We start from the raw sequence: 14585 nt of genomic DNA on the forward strand, positions 1-14585 counted from the left end.
TTTAAGAGATCACTGCTTTCAATCAGGCCTGGCATTCAGCTAGTATATTCATGGGCACGCACTCATAGAGCCAGTATATGGATGGATATATGCATGGGTACACACCAGTAGGGCTATGGCAATAGTTAACATTCAGTGTCCACCCTGATAGGTGACCATCTTATTAGTTATTAAATATTTTAATATCATCCCTAGTGACTTGATTTCCAGTTCCACATTTTAGCTCAGCCCAGCCAAAAATCAACTGACACACTCACACTCATTAAAGATTGGCTCCCCCTCCCACTCATCACCTTAACTTAGATCTCCAACAATAACATTCTTTATCACCACTCCCTACTGAATCGCCACTTACACAAAGTAGGTGCTCAGTAACTGGTAAATTGAACTAAAACAAAAACAACTATAGATAAGATTAAGAGTTCCTTGAAACTAAATGGATTATCCCAAATGATGGATTTATTTCTCAATACTTACTCTGCCACTTCTGCACTCGCCTATGGACTTCAAGTATTTTGTGGATAATGAGGATGAGCAAAAATATAAAAACTAATATTACTAAAACATACCAAGTGATCTTCATGAAACAAGAGAAATCTGCAAAGAAAAAAATACAATAAAAGGACACAATAAACAAGAGGCTATGTGGTGGAGCAGCTGGGTTCTATTACATATTCTGCCCGTAACTAAAACGCTAAATAGTACATAGCATCACTTTATGAGTCATTTGCTCTCCTGAATTCTTCCCTGATGTACAAGGAAACTTGATCAGGTGGCTTCCCGAGATCCATTTAGTTCTGAATTTCTAGGGTTAATTTCTTACAGGTTACGCTAGTGTTAGTTTCACTATCATTTCTATCACTAGGTTAAGACCAGGACATAGCCAAGCAGCCAAAAATTATATCCTGAAATTAACAAAGATGCATTGAGTGTGAGGAGGATGAGGACGAAAGGTAACGACAGACAAAGAGAAAGGGCTGGGCTGAGGCACAGGAGGTGAAAGCAGCCAGGGCAGATGAATAATCAGACTCCCCTTTTCACAAGGGCTCTCAAGGCGATGATCAGATCAAGTACGTGCATTAATTAAACATGCAGTTATCCCAGCCTAAACTGAATGAAGATACAGGTAAACACTTGGTCATTCAAATGACAGTGAAGCCACACGGGGAGGACAGTCACCATCCAGCAATAGTTTAGCACGGTCTCCTTTGGTCCCATAGAGACACACTGGCCAGCCGACGCAGGAATCAGTGACTTAAACGATGACAACCTCATCATGTCCAAGACACAACTGTCTACTGACTTTCTAAGCCATCCTCTGGACCCTCTTCCTTGCACACAAAACATAGCTAGTACTTATTCAACTTAGCAAGATATATAACTTGCATATACCCTTGGATGACTGCCCTTGTGGTGCTCATGATCTGGGTATCCCTTTCACAGGACCCCCACTCCATGGGCAGGTGTACATCACATAAGCAGTCAACATGTATTTAGAGAAGAAGCTAGATGAAGAAAAGCCATAGCTGACTGGGATGACATAGCACTTGGCCTCCCCAGTATCATTCCATGATAGTTAGCTGCCAAACTTGCATTTCTCACTCGGCAAGATAAAAGTATGTAGTCAGCCCAGCCGGCCTGGCTCAGTGGTTGAGCGCCAACCTATGAACCAAGAGGTCATGGTTTGATTCCTAGTCAGGACACCTGCCCAGGCTGTGGGCTTGATACCCAGTAGGGGGCATGCAGAAGGCAGGCAATCAATGATTCTCTATCACTGATGTTTCTATCTCTCTCTCTCCCTCTCCCTTCCTCTCTTTTAAAAAAAAGGAATAGAAGATTGTCAGTGCCAGCAAAAGCCAAGATGGGTCCAACCACCAAGGTGTCACTGGGTAGTGGTCAAGCCAAAAAAAAAGAACCATGCATTCACCAAAGTTATATTGCAAGAGCAGAATGTGCACAGTTGAGGCCAAGCCAGCCAGCCCACCCACCAGTGTGAACATAGCATCAGTGTGAACACAGAGGAATGTGTTTCCCCACATCCCATGCCGCACACCTTCCCTGCATCCCTGCAGCCACCTGGGAGCGAGCCAAGGGGAAACGAACAAGAATCTGAAAAAAATCTAAAGAGACGGCTTAAATTATTGTTTCAGAGTAAATTTACCAAATTGGACTAAATTTCGTTTCATTCCCTGATGGATGGGGCTTTTAAAGAAGATCACATTAGTCTTTGCACAGCAGAGTAAAATACGAATAATTTTTTAATCTTCTACACATGGCAAAATGGATATCGTTTTTCCAGAATATAAAACTACCTATGTATGCACCCCTATAATCTTTCTGAATTATAGGCCCCCCAAAAAATTAACTATCATTTCACTCTGACTAGATTTGTGGATTTTTCCATTAACACAAAAATAAATCCTCTTAAAATCATAATAGAAATGCTTATTTTTCCTTTATGTTTTAGAACATCAAGTAATTACATGGATACATAAATGTACATTGAAATAAATGTTTTGGAATCTATAATCCAAACCTCCTTATCTTTCAGATTTTATCACAGTCACCTTTCCTATGCAGCCTTTCCAAAACTTACCTTCCAACCTCACACCTGAACCAGAAGGAACGGAACGGACTTTCTCATGCCCTCTCCCATGCCACCCCCACCCCACCACACACACACACACACACACACACACACACACCGAAATACGCACTAACTGCAGAAGCTGTAGGGTCCTGGGCAAACTAACTCACAGGAGAAAATTCTCTGAAGTCGTGTATTTTCTTTTCAAAATGCATACATAGTATATATTTGTGTTTGCTTTAAAATAAAAATAAGATTTTTTAAATAGTTGCCTCAAAAATAACTAACGTTTTAGAAAACCATTCCAAAGTCACCTAAAAGGCTCCCAGGCATCTGGAACATCAAAAAGCACAGAAGATTGCTCTAGCAGAGCACCTGAATGACCTCCTTGATTGCTTTGCATTCATCTCTCTTTGTGTCCCCAATGCCTGGAACACTGCTTGGCATACAGCAGGCACTCATTAAATGGTTAGATCATAAAATGCTCTTCAAGAGTAGGTTTTGTGGCTAAGTGAGGGCACAATGCTTAGTAAAAGGATCAATTGTGGTCAATCAGAAGAGGGTGGGTAGGAAGTTAATCAGCCTTAAGCAGAACTAAGATATATGTAAGTTTTGTCTTTGGGCTCCTACATTCCCCCAACTCCTCCAGGGAACCAAAGTGCTTAATCTTTATCCTGCCTATCTTCTCGGCTTCACATCAAGAACCCCATTTAGCTATGGTAATGGGGAGAGATCAAGTAAAGGACTTGTATGCATGCATAGAAGCCTAACCAATGGACACAGACACCTGGGGGTGAGGGCATGAGGGGGCGGGGATGGAGGGATAAGGACACATATGTAATACCTTAATCAATAAAGAGAAAGAATCCCATTTAATGCAGACCTGGTTCACAGCTCTAAGAGGACATGTTAAATCAATTCAAAGTAAGATGTTAATAGCATATCACAATGTACATGGATATTTACATTTTAAAATAAACCTCACCCTTTCATACCCAAGTGAGGTAGTATTACTTCAAGCACAGCTAATAGGCATGTACAACATCTTTTCTAGGCCTTGAGCCACTATGTACCAGTCACCACCCATAGATGCTTCTTCTGCCTCCAGGTAGGGTTGGGCCCCATAAAGAGCACATTTTGAAAAAAGAAAAAGAAAAAAAAAACAGATAAAAGGGCCAGCATTTTTCTAGCCATATTATTTCATCAATAAAATCCTTCTCCAATGATTTTACTTTCAGTGAAGTTAATGTGATAGCCCTTATATAATTTCTCTTTTCCCTCTAATTTCCTTTAAGACTTACTTTTTACATCCATTTCAAGGTGCAAAGAAATGTGCACACAATTATTCGAGTGATTCATAATTCCACAAGTATGGTCTATAGACTTTTCCGTGGTTGGCTCTTCCTCCATCATTGCTGAGCTTCTGGTGCCTGTTCTTAGATGACAGGTAATGTTATATTCCTCCGAGTGGTCAACTGCAGGAGCTACAGTGAAGTTAAAATGTCGACAAGGTGAAAGATCATTTGCCTTCACTTCCATGGATCCTCTCATGATAAGAACTAGAAAGAGATTAGAAAAATGTTATTCACAAAATAGTAATACCTAGTAAGAAAACAATTTAAAACTAAATCTCTCTCTCTCTCTCTCTCTCTCTCTCTCTCTCTCTTTATATATATATATATAAAGTTACCTGCACTAAATTTGTTTAAGATTGTGAAACCCAAGGGACAGTAAGATTGAAACAGAATCGGAGCACCTCAAAGAAAACACAGATATTTCTCTGACAACTTGTGGAACAGATTTTATTTTTCAAAATTGTCACGACAATATTTCTCATCCCACATTACACTAGTTTGCTAGGGCTGCATCACAGAGCACCATAAACTGGGTGACTTAAGGAACAGAAATTTATTGTCTCACAATTTTAGAGGCGAGGCCGCTAGGCTTTCAAGATGAAGGTGTTGCCAAGCTGCTTCTCTCTGAGGGCTCTCTGGGTACGATCTGCGCCAGGCCCCTCTCCAGGCTTCTGGGGTTGCTGGCAATCTCGGCATTGCGTGGCTTGTGGAAGCATCACCCCAATCGCTGCCTTTATTTTCACACGGCGCTCTATCTGTGTGCTTGTCTGTGTCCGCATTTCCCCTTCTTATAAGGACACCAGTCATATTGGACCCTAACCCATCCTATTGACCTCATCTTAACTAATTACATCTGCAACAACCCTATTTTCAAATATCACATTCTGAAATACTGGGGGATAGGACTTCAATATAATTCAACCCATAGCATACATGTTAACTTAAAATTTTGCCACTGCACCATAGATAGGTAGAGTCTAATACCTTGAATCTGGGTGGGAGGGTTTGTGATAAGTGTAATCAACCAAATTCAGAAAAAGAGACTCTTCATGGTGAAGCCATAAAAGATGAAGCAATATCTACATTGTTCTCTGGAATACAATATTGGTGCCTTGAGCCACTATATACCAGTTCAACAACTTAGAGTCATCATGCTGTGAGGAAGCCCAAAGTAGCCCACATGGAAAGACCACATAGAAAATTCTGAGAAAAAACCTGAAGAGAAATGCCCACCTGTCTCTAGCTGCTCAGCCCCTCTGCTTTAGCTCACCACTGTCTCACCCAACAGTATGAAATGCTCCCAGCCAGAAATGCCCAGTTATGCCCATTCTGAATCCCTGACCCACCAAGAAGAAGAAGAGGAAGAAGGAGGAGGAAGAGAAGGAGAAGAGAAGAGAAGAGAAAAGATAAGGAAGGAAGGAAGGAAGGAAGGAAGCAAGGAAGGAAGGAAGGGAAGGAAGGAAGGAAGGAAGGGAAGGAAGGGAGGAAGGAAAGAAATGATTGCTGTTTTTTTAAGCCACTGTTTTGGGGTGATTTATTACACAGCTATAGTAACTAAGAGAACTTATCAATGCACTGTTTTCACTTTCTTTTTTTTTTTATTTCCTTCCAAGCCAGAGGGCCTCACTTTATTTTAATGAATTAATTTGAACATAACTATTTTAGAATAGTTTTAGACTTACAGAAAAGTTGTGAAGACAATACATGGAGTTCATATATACTCCATACCAACTTTCCCCTATTATTAACATTTTACATTCACAGGAACATTTGTCACAATTATTGAGCCAATATTGATACATTATTATTGACTAAAGTCCATACTTTATTCAGGGTTTCTTGTTTTTTTACCTAATGTCGTATTTTTCACTCCAGGATTCCATTCAGGGTACCTATTCACATTTACTCATTATATCTCCTTAGGCTCCTCTTGATTGACAGTTTCTTAAACTTTTCTTATTTTTGATGACCTCAACAGTTTTGAGGAGTCCTGAGCCAGGTACTTATAAAATGGCCCTCAATTGGGATCTTTTTCTTTCTTTCTTTTTTAATATCTCAAGAAAAATGATTTTAAATATAATGATGTTACAGGCAATAAACACCTATTATTTAAGAAAACACTGTTTTCACTTTTCAAAGAGACAGAGAAGTAGCACCTGTGAAATGCCAGCCCTTGAAACACTTTCTAGTTCTTTGCTATCTTAAGGTATTTCCCCATTTTGCTTTCCGGTGATTTGACCCAAAGCCCTGCAATAGTTACAGCACTACTTGAATAAGAACTCAGAAGAAGACATGTCTATTATACTTTATCAAAAGTCAATGACAAGAAATCTTGCTCCCAATTTTTTGTTGTTGGCATTATTACAGATGTCCTCTCATCCTCCCCTCCTTGTTCCCATTGCTAAAGAATGGGGAAAATGCCAATATAAAACAAATAAAAGGCAATCTTGCTTATGCCTTTTTTTCAGTACATTTCAGCTTATCAGTGACAAAAATAAATCGGCATAAGCAATCATTTTTATGCTTAGGCTTCAGGCAACCAATATATTTTGTGATTATAAGTGAATTACTTAATTTCTCAATGATTCAAATTAATACAATGTAACTAAATAATATATATTGATCACATAATAAATGTAAGATTCAATTATACACTACAGGTAATATGTAGTTATTTTTTATTTGTTCATTCATTCATTAAACAAATACTTATTGAGTGCCAAATGTCAGGCATTATGCTAAGATATAGAAATACACTAGTGAACAAAGACAAAGACCTTGCCATCAACAGGCTCACTGGATAGTTAGACAAGTAAAAAGACAGCTCATATATAGTGGATAAATGTTAAGCAGGAATAGCTATAAATGTATCAAGAATTCAATGACTCCTTGGAGAATCAAAGTGTGATTTTTTTACTATGAGAACCTACAAGCTTATTTAGAATTTTTAATTCACATTTTAAAGTCCATTTATTTAAATTCAGTATCTTTGAAAAAAGCATGTTAAATAATTCTTTAACCATCAAATCTTTGTGAATTACAGTGGCATCGATATTTTGAATAGATATTTTGTTTTTGATCAATCAAAGTAAACCAAGAACAATTAATATCTCAAAGCCCTTCAAGTCAGTCATCAAGAGCGACTCCAGGGATTTAAAATTTGAATATATTATTAATACCCTTTTTTAACAGAATATGGTCATCTATCCTTGATACATTTCATTCTCACTTTCCCTTTGAATTTACCTTTTGATGTTTGTTCCTGAGAAATAAAATCCATGTTTCCTTTGGACTCACAAACCAAACACGAGGAGCACATTTGAAATTCACTTGTGATGTCAGGGCATATCCTGGTGAAGTTTTGAAAGTTGGAGTGATTTAGAAAAATTCCCATCATAGTTTCAGTTTCCCTTACTGGTTGCAGGAAAGTCACAACAGAAAAATTTAAGGAAGAGAATGAATAGGTAAGATCAGGTTGTAAGCACACTTCCAGACAGGATAGCTCCAACATGTTTCCTATAAAGGAAAACAAAAACTTACTTTACTGTGAAAGTTTGAATTTTTCAAATAAATACTCAATAATAGCTCCCAGTTTTTCTCAGTACATTTCAGCTTATCAGTGACAAGATGTTGTTTTTACATGAACTAACAATAGCTACTCCATTTAAATACTTCTTTTTAAAGTTTATCAACATTCCCTATTAATTTTCAGCAAACAGTCCTTGTAACAAAGTGCTTGGAAACCCTAGCATTTTAACCATTCTCTCTTCTGGGAAAGTTCTAATGGACAAGCCTCAGGTTCCTCTGAATTCATCTGTTCTACGCTGGAGGTTCAAGTCAACTGCATGGAGTTGTACAGAGAATGGAAGACATGAACAGTATAGTATCTCCATTAGTTTCCAAGGGCTGTGTAACAAGTTACCACAACCTGGGTGCCTTAAAATAAGAAATTCATTCTCTTACAGTTCTAAAGGCCAGAAGTTCAACACCGGTTATACTGGTCTGAAATCTCGGTATCTACAAGGCCACACTCCCCTAAAGGTGCTAGAGAAGAATCTGTCCCTTGCCCCTCTTCCAGCTTTTGGTGGCTGCTGGCATTCCTTGGCTTGCGGCTGTATCACTTCAAACTCAGCCTGTGTGGTCGCATTGCCTTCTCTGTGTGTCTTCTACTCTTCTGTCGGGGTCAAGTCTCCCTGTGCCTCTCTCTTATAAGGACAGATGGTTGGATTGGGGTTCACTTGGATAATGCAGGACAATCTCCCCATCTCAAGATCCTTAACTTAGTCTCATCTGTAAAGACCCTTTTTCCTTATAAGGTAGCATTCACAGGTTCTAGGTTTTAACACCTAATCACCAGTGTTTGGGTGGCCATTAGTCAACCTGCCTGAACCTCCAAAGACGAAACTTAACAGGATGACATAATTTGTATTTTTGTCTGAAGACAAACATCTGACATGGAAATGGTGGTATAAATAGAAAAAAACGTCAACTTCAAAAGAAAAGACAGAAAGACTTAGTGCTGTACCTGTCATTAGCCAAGATACTCGAACAATTTAATCTCCATGAGTCTCATTTCTCATCAGCAAAATAGAGATAATAACTCTACATTCTGCTAACCTCATGGGGTTATAGTAGCATCAAGTGGTATAGTACATATGAAAACACTTCTGAAATTTGTACAAAGGTATATTATTAAAAATTCAGACCCATGTTCCAAAGTAAAAATTAAAAATGCATCCTTCATTTAGGATAGAATTGTCTATGATTTAATTCGTACAAGTAATTAATGATCACTATATATAAACCAGAAATCCCTACTTAGCTTAGCAGTAGTGCTCAACTAAGGAATAGGTAACCCCTCTTTCAGATATTCCCATCTGACTCTCATTTGCCAGTATAAGAAAAGAAATAACATGCTCAATTCCACCATTATATGTCTTTACCTATATTTCATATAATCATATAGGGCAAAATACTATATTTTTTAAATTTTCTAAATAATATGGAGTACAATAGAAGAATTACTCCATTTTTTTAGAATGATTACTTCTAGTCATACATCTTGATTCTAACTTAAAAGAAAATGAAGCTATTGATTAATATTAAAAATTTCTTTTGCTTCTGGAATTTGTACTTTAATATTAATTCATAAGTGTTTCATTACTGATGATGATATTTTTATTATGTAATAAGTTAAAGGCTCATTCCCTTCTGCATTTGAAATTGCTTCCGTGATAATTCACATTTTATTTCCAGCTACAAACGCATTTCATACTTGAGTTGCTATAAAGTTTTTTGGGGGAGGGATAATTTACTCAAATACACAATTTTATAATTTATTTATAAACAAAGATGTAATCAAATAGTAAATAATTTTTTAAAACATTGTCTTCAATAACAATGTCCCAGGAGGGAGATAGAAATGCACTAGCTGATAGAACCCTAGCTTTTTTTATGTTAGCAAAATACACGAAAAACTTATTTCTTGCCATCTTTCCACTTTCCTCACTGGAATTTTTCAACTCGTGAAATTTTCAACTTTTTGAATTTATAGTTTTATGCTATGACCTAGAAGGGAGATAGAGAAATTTTACTGTCAATAGTGCAGTCTTATTCAATAAGTGACCAACTGGGCTTCTTAGAATTTACATTTGGGTATGAGGTCATTTTTATGATGTTTTTTAAACCTCGGGTTTAAACAATTCAGTTGGAAAATAAGTAGAGGACATATCCTTCCCTGATATAATTTTAAGAAATAAATGAATTCTACTCAATCATTTTTGTTATCAGATGGGCTATAATTTCATCACCATAAACAAGGATTTACGATTTTAACTACTGCCATTAATATTGCTGGGAACCAGGAATCTAAATTCTCACTCCCAGAGATAGAACTGCATGCCAGAATTACTCCACTACTAGGACTGCCATCTCTCAGAGGAAGTATACAGAATGCTAAATAGTATTAGGAAAACACATTACAGTATAGGACAAATGCCCAGATCAGTTATTTTTTCTTTTTAAAGAAACATGGACGATCTTCATTTTCTTTTTTGGCACATCCTGGTGAAATTATGAAAGTTATTTTCTTTTTTAACTTTTATTATAATAAATCATATATAAGCATATATAAAATGTATTGTGCCAGTTAAATAATAATAAAAATAAATACCATGTATCTATCACACAGATTAAGAAACAGGATATTACCAACATCTTTTAGGCACCCTAACCTTCCCATCCCTACACACTACTTCTTTCCCAGAGGTTGACCACTCTCATTAATTTTGTGTGTACCACCCCTTTGCTTTACCTTCTTTCAAAAATTTATATATTCCAAATAACATTGCTTTTTAGCATATTTTAGAAATATATACATATATATGGAATATGCTATATGTTTTCATCTATTACTTGCTTTTTCTGCTCAATATGTCTTAGTCATGTTGCTGTAGTTAATTATTTGTGGGATTCATTTGAAGGATGTACCACAATTTATTCATTCTCTGACTGTGAACATTTGGGTGTTCTATTTTTTGCTGTTCTGAATAATGCTGCTATGAACTATAATGCTCATACATGATGGTACTGTACAATAGTCCAACCACTTTGGAAAACAGGTTTTCATTTCCTTTAAGTTAAATATACACTTAGCATATCGCCCAACAATTCTACTCCTAGGAATTTACACAAGAGAAATAAAAACATATGTTCACACAAATATCTGTAAATGAATTTTCATGGCAGCTTTTTTATTTATAATAACCCAAAACTGGAAAGAATCCTTTCAGTCACCTTTTAGTGTCCCTGTCCCCCACGTATGGCCCCATGACACTGAGACTCTAGGCCACCAGGAATTGGTAGATGCCCCTGAAGTGACCAATTTGTTCACTGTTGCTTACCCATCTGGATTTATAATTTTTAGTCATTTTTCCCCTTTGAGAAGTTTTCTTATCAGTTCAACTATGTATTTTTTTTTAATTTTTAAATATGTTTTAACTCACATTTTATTTTTTTGTGCTAGGAATGTTTTTCAAGGTAGGGCTATAAGAAGAGAAGTCTCAACTCTCTGTTGACCTTCAAAAATATGTGAGAATTTATAATAAAACCTTCACTGTTTGACAGACGATAAGAGCTCCAAAAACTACTCTGCTATTCCTCTGTTAACTAGTTGTCAGGGAACTTTGGAAGAAGTATGGATTATTTCAGACAATACATATTCTGAGTTGTTGCTCCAGAATATTAAATGTAAACTAGGAAAAATAAGAAATTTTTTTCCACTAGAAACATAGCTAAGTGCAACCATTTTTGAGAAGCATTTGGTGACTTCTTATAAAATTAAATATACTCAGGTATTCTACTACTAGTTGCCTCATATAAATGAAAGCATATGTTCCTACAAAGATTTGTACAAGAATGTTCATAATAGCACATTTATAATAGCCACAAACTGGAAACAAGCCAATGGACGAATAGACAAATTTAGTGCATTTATACAATGGACTACTTAGCAAAGCAACTATGGTATACTCAATAACATGGATGAATCTCAAAACATTATGCTAAGCTAAAGAATCCAGACCAAAAATGGATATTGTATGATGATTTCACTTATATGAAGCATAAGAAGGCACAAAACTATACTATGATGACACAGGTCAGGAAGTTGCCTTGGGGGTGGGAGGAGATTTGACAGGAAAAGGCAGAAGGAATCTCTCTGGGAGTGTTGAAAATCCATAATTTATATGGGGATGACAGTTACATAGGTGCATACCATTGTCAAAATTCATGAAACTGAGCATTTAAGATCTTTTCCATTTTATTGTATGTAAGTTATGTCATTCAAAAGCAGAGCAAAACAAAGCATAGCCAATTGCTTCTGAAGATCTTGCATCATTATTGGGTATTCAGCAATTTAAAAATATTAGCTGCCAGGAGAGGAGAAAGTGTATGGTTTTGCTGCCTAATTTACAGACATTGGTTAACATGTCGTTTCCTTTGGTCACAGGTCTGCCTTTGTAACAATTGGCATAGACTCATTTCAGCAGCAAAAACTCAATTATATTTCCATTTTGAATCCAATGCTGATGCTTCTTTAGTAAATACTGAGTGGGAAAGGGTGAAAAAAGGCCATGATATGTTAACCATCTACCATGTTAACCAGGTCAGGGACAGAGAAGTCTAGATAGGATATGGATTTATTCATAAACACTTGAGGGAGACAATTTTAAATATTTCCAGGGGGTAAGGGGAAAAGTTTGGGGTTACTTTTAGCTAATGGTACCAGTGTGTGAAAGGCAGGTTTGGGACAGAAGAAAGAGACTGCTGATTTTACCTGTCAAAACAAGGGACATAAACACATTGTGAAATTCTCCGTGGGGGGAAAAAATGGTAGAAAAATGACTCAGGGTAAAGGGACACATATCATTTTTAATTAAATTTATTGGGATGACATTGGTCAATAAAATTATATATGTTTCAAGTGTACAATTCTATGATACATCATCTGTATATTGCATTGTGTGTTTACCACCCAAAGTCAGTCTCCTTCCATCACCATATGTTTGACCCTCTTTACCCTTTGCAACCCTCCACTCCCACTTCCCTCTGGTAACCACCATACTGCTGTGTCTCTATCAGTTTTGTTTGTTCATTTGTTGCTTTGACACATTATTTTTAAGTAAAAAAAAAAAATCCATGAAATAAATGTCACAATCTAAAAGTTCTAGATTTGTGATGACATTTAGTGTTTCAAACATGTAAGAGGATAGTAATGCCTGGCCTGCCTAAATCAAAAGATGGTTGTGAGAATCAGTTGAGAAACGCTTCCTTCAAGAATGTTCGCTTTTTAGCTGCTTTACAATATGACTCGGAAAACTCACTCAATCAACAAATACTGTCCTAAGTGCTTGAAATATGAACAAAACAGGCAGAAACCTCATTTTCATGGAGTTTACATTCTATTTAGAGAAATCAGACAACAAAAAATATATATAATAAATAAGTAAATTGTATAGGTGATAGGTCTATGAAGAAAAGAAACAGAGCAGTGCAAGGGGGAGATATATTACCATATTCGTGTTTTAGAGAAAGTCATATTTTTCTATTAAAAAAAAAATAAATACACAGAGAGAGCACTTCTCCCTCAATTCAATGAGACAAGCAGTTAGAAACCATCCCAAGCAAGGGTTGTTGGTATTGTAACCTAATAGATGAGACAATGAGGCCAATTCTCCCATACCAGTGAAAAGGCATTATATTCGGCAGTATTTTTTTTTTTTGCCAGTACTTATTGTCTAAAATATATATGGAAAAATATTGTGTCCATTGGTAGCCATTTAAAGATGATAAGGATTCATAAAATTCAGGAAGAAGTAAAATCTCACAGCAAAGTAAAATTACCCATCAAGTTCTATTCCTTCTTTCTGAAGATTTTCAGAATAGTCTCTTGAGAAAGATGCTTCATTGTGAATGAGCTTAAGTATTGAATGACTTGAAATGAGACATTTTATGTAAAAGTACTTGGTATACTACCTGGCACATGTATAACTATTTGTTAATTTTTTAAAATTTAAATAGTCACAAAACTATATCCCAAACCTTATTGGCGGTTACGATTAAATTTTTCATAAGCCAGACAATAAGAAGAAATTAAAGAGACCATTTTTGAGAAGTGGGATAACACTTTCAGGCAAGTTCATGGTGAATAGCCTTAATTAACACTTTTTTTATACCCCAGACATAAGTAATATGTAGTACATATTACTTATGTACTTCAGGGGTTAGCCTTGAGTTCATTAAGTATTTGAAGTTCCTTTATCTTTTGTTTTCTTCAACTCCACTGCTCATTATACCACCATTTCCATCAGAAAGTGTGAAAAGGAAGAGGAAATTAAAGCTAGCAAACATAGTTTATGTCAGTTTGGCTCTTAAAAGTTAGTGAGGAAGTCAAAACAGCTAGATAAAATTAGGTTTGAGGTGTTTTCGTCTGCACTATTCCTGTCCCACACTGTCACAAATCATCAGGAATATACTTGCGTAACTCATTACTACCTCTGGTTTCAAGAATTTCTGAGATATTTATATGAGTACATTTTATTTGAAAATCAATAATAATTGCTTCTCTTAGAAAGTGCTTCTGCAAGCAGGTAAGGAGAAATATTGGGTGATCATTTGAAATCTGGGAGTTATTTCCCATGGCAACAAAAATGAAAGAAACATCTTCCCCCAGACAGGCCCGGAGGCCACTTGTACTGCGTTCAGGTTGAGCCGTTTTACGTTGCTATCCAGTAATTGCAGTATCGTATTTAATTATTTACCAGTCAGTCCTCCTGACTGAAAACTCCTTGAAGGAAGACCTGCCTTTCATTTTCATAGCCCTGGGTTCCTAGTACAGGTAGATAGTATTCATAAGTGAAAGAACGAAAAAATAAAAGATTACTGATGTTTATATGAGTTAACCAGGTCTCTCTCTCTTGTAAACATTGTCCAACAAAAGTAGGTTAAGTCTATTGTTTAGGGAAAGCTAGCTCCCTTAATTTCAAGAAGCTCTGAATCAAAATATATCCACTCCTTTTTATATCTCTACTAGAGGCCCGGTGCACAAAAATTTGTGCACTTGGGGGGCGGGGGGAGGGGGGACC

The 14585-nt window shown here is 36.5% G+C and overlaps 1 protein-coding gene across 2 annotated transcripts in view; it reads right to left on the reverse strand.

The window, feature by feature from the left end:
• TMEM156 (transmembrane protein 156) overlaps nt 1-14585 on the reverse strand; it is a 35609-nt gene that overhangs the window by 16440 nt on the left and 4584 nt on the right. For both annotated transcript variants that reach the window (XM_014548689.1, XM_014548688.1), the window contains exons 2-4: nt 7189-7458; nt 3889-4146; nt 478-597 (exon numbers count right to left, since the gene is read on the reverse strand). In XM_014548689.1, coding sequence (XP_014404175.1) covers nt 478-597; nt 3889-4146; nt 7189-7458 — 648 coding nt within the window. The remainder of the gene's footprint in view (nt 1-477; nt 598-3888; nt 4147-7188; nt 7459-14585) is intronic.

This window comes from Myotis brandtii, unplaced genomic scaffold (genome assembly GCF_000412655.1).
Source record: "Myotis brandtii unplaced genomic scaffold, ASM41265v1 scaffold520, whole genome shotgun sequence".
Taxonomy (NCBI): Eukaryota; Metazoa; Chordata; class Mammalia; order Chiroptera; family Vespertilionidae; genus Myotis; species Myotis brandtii.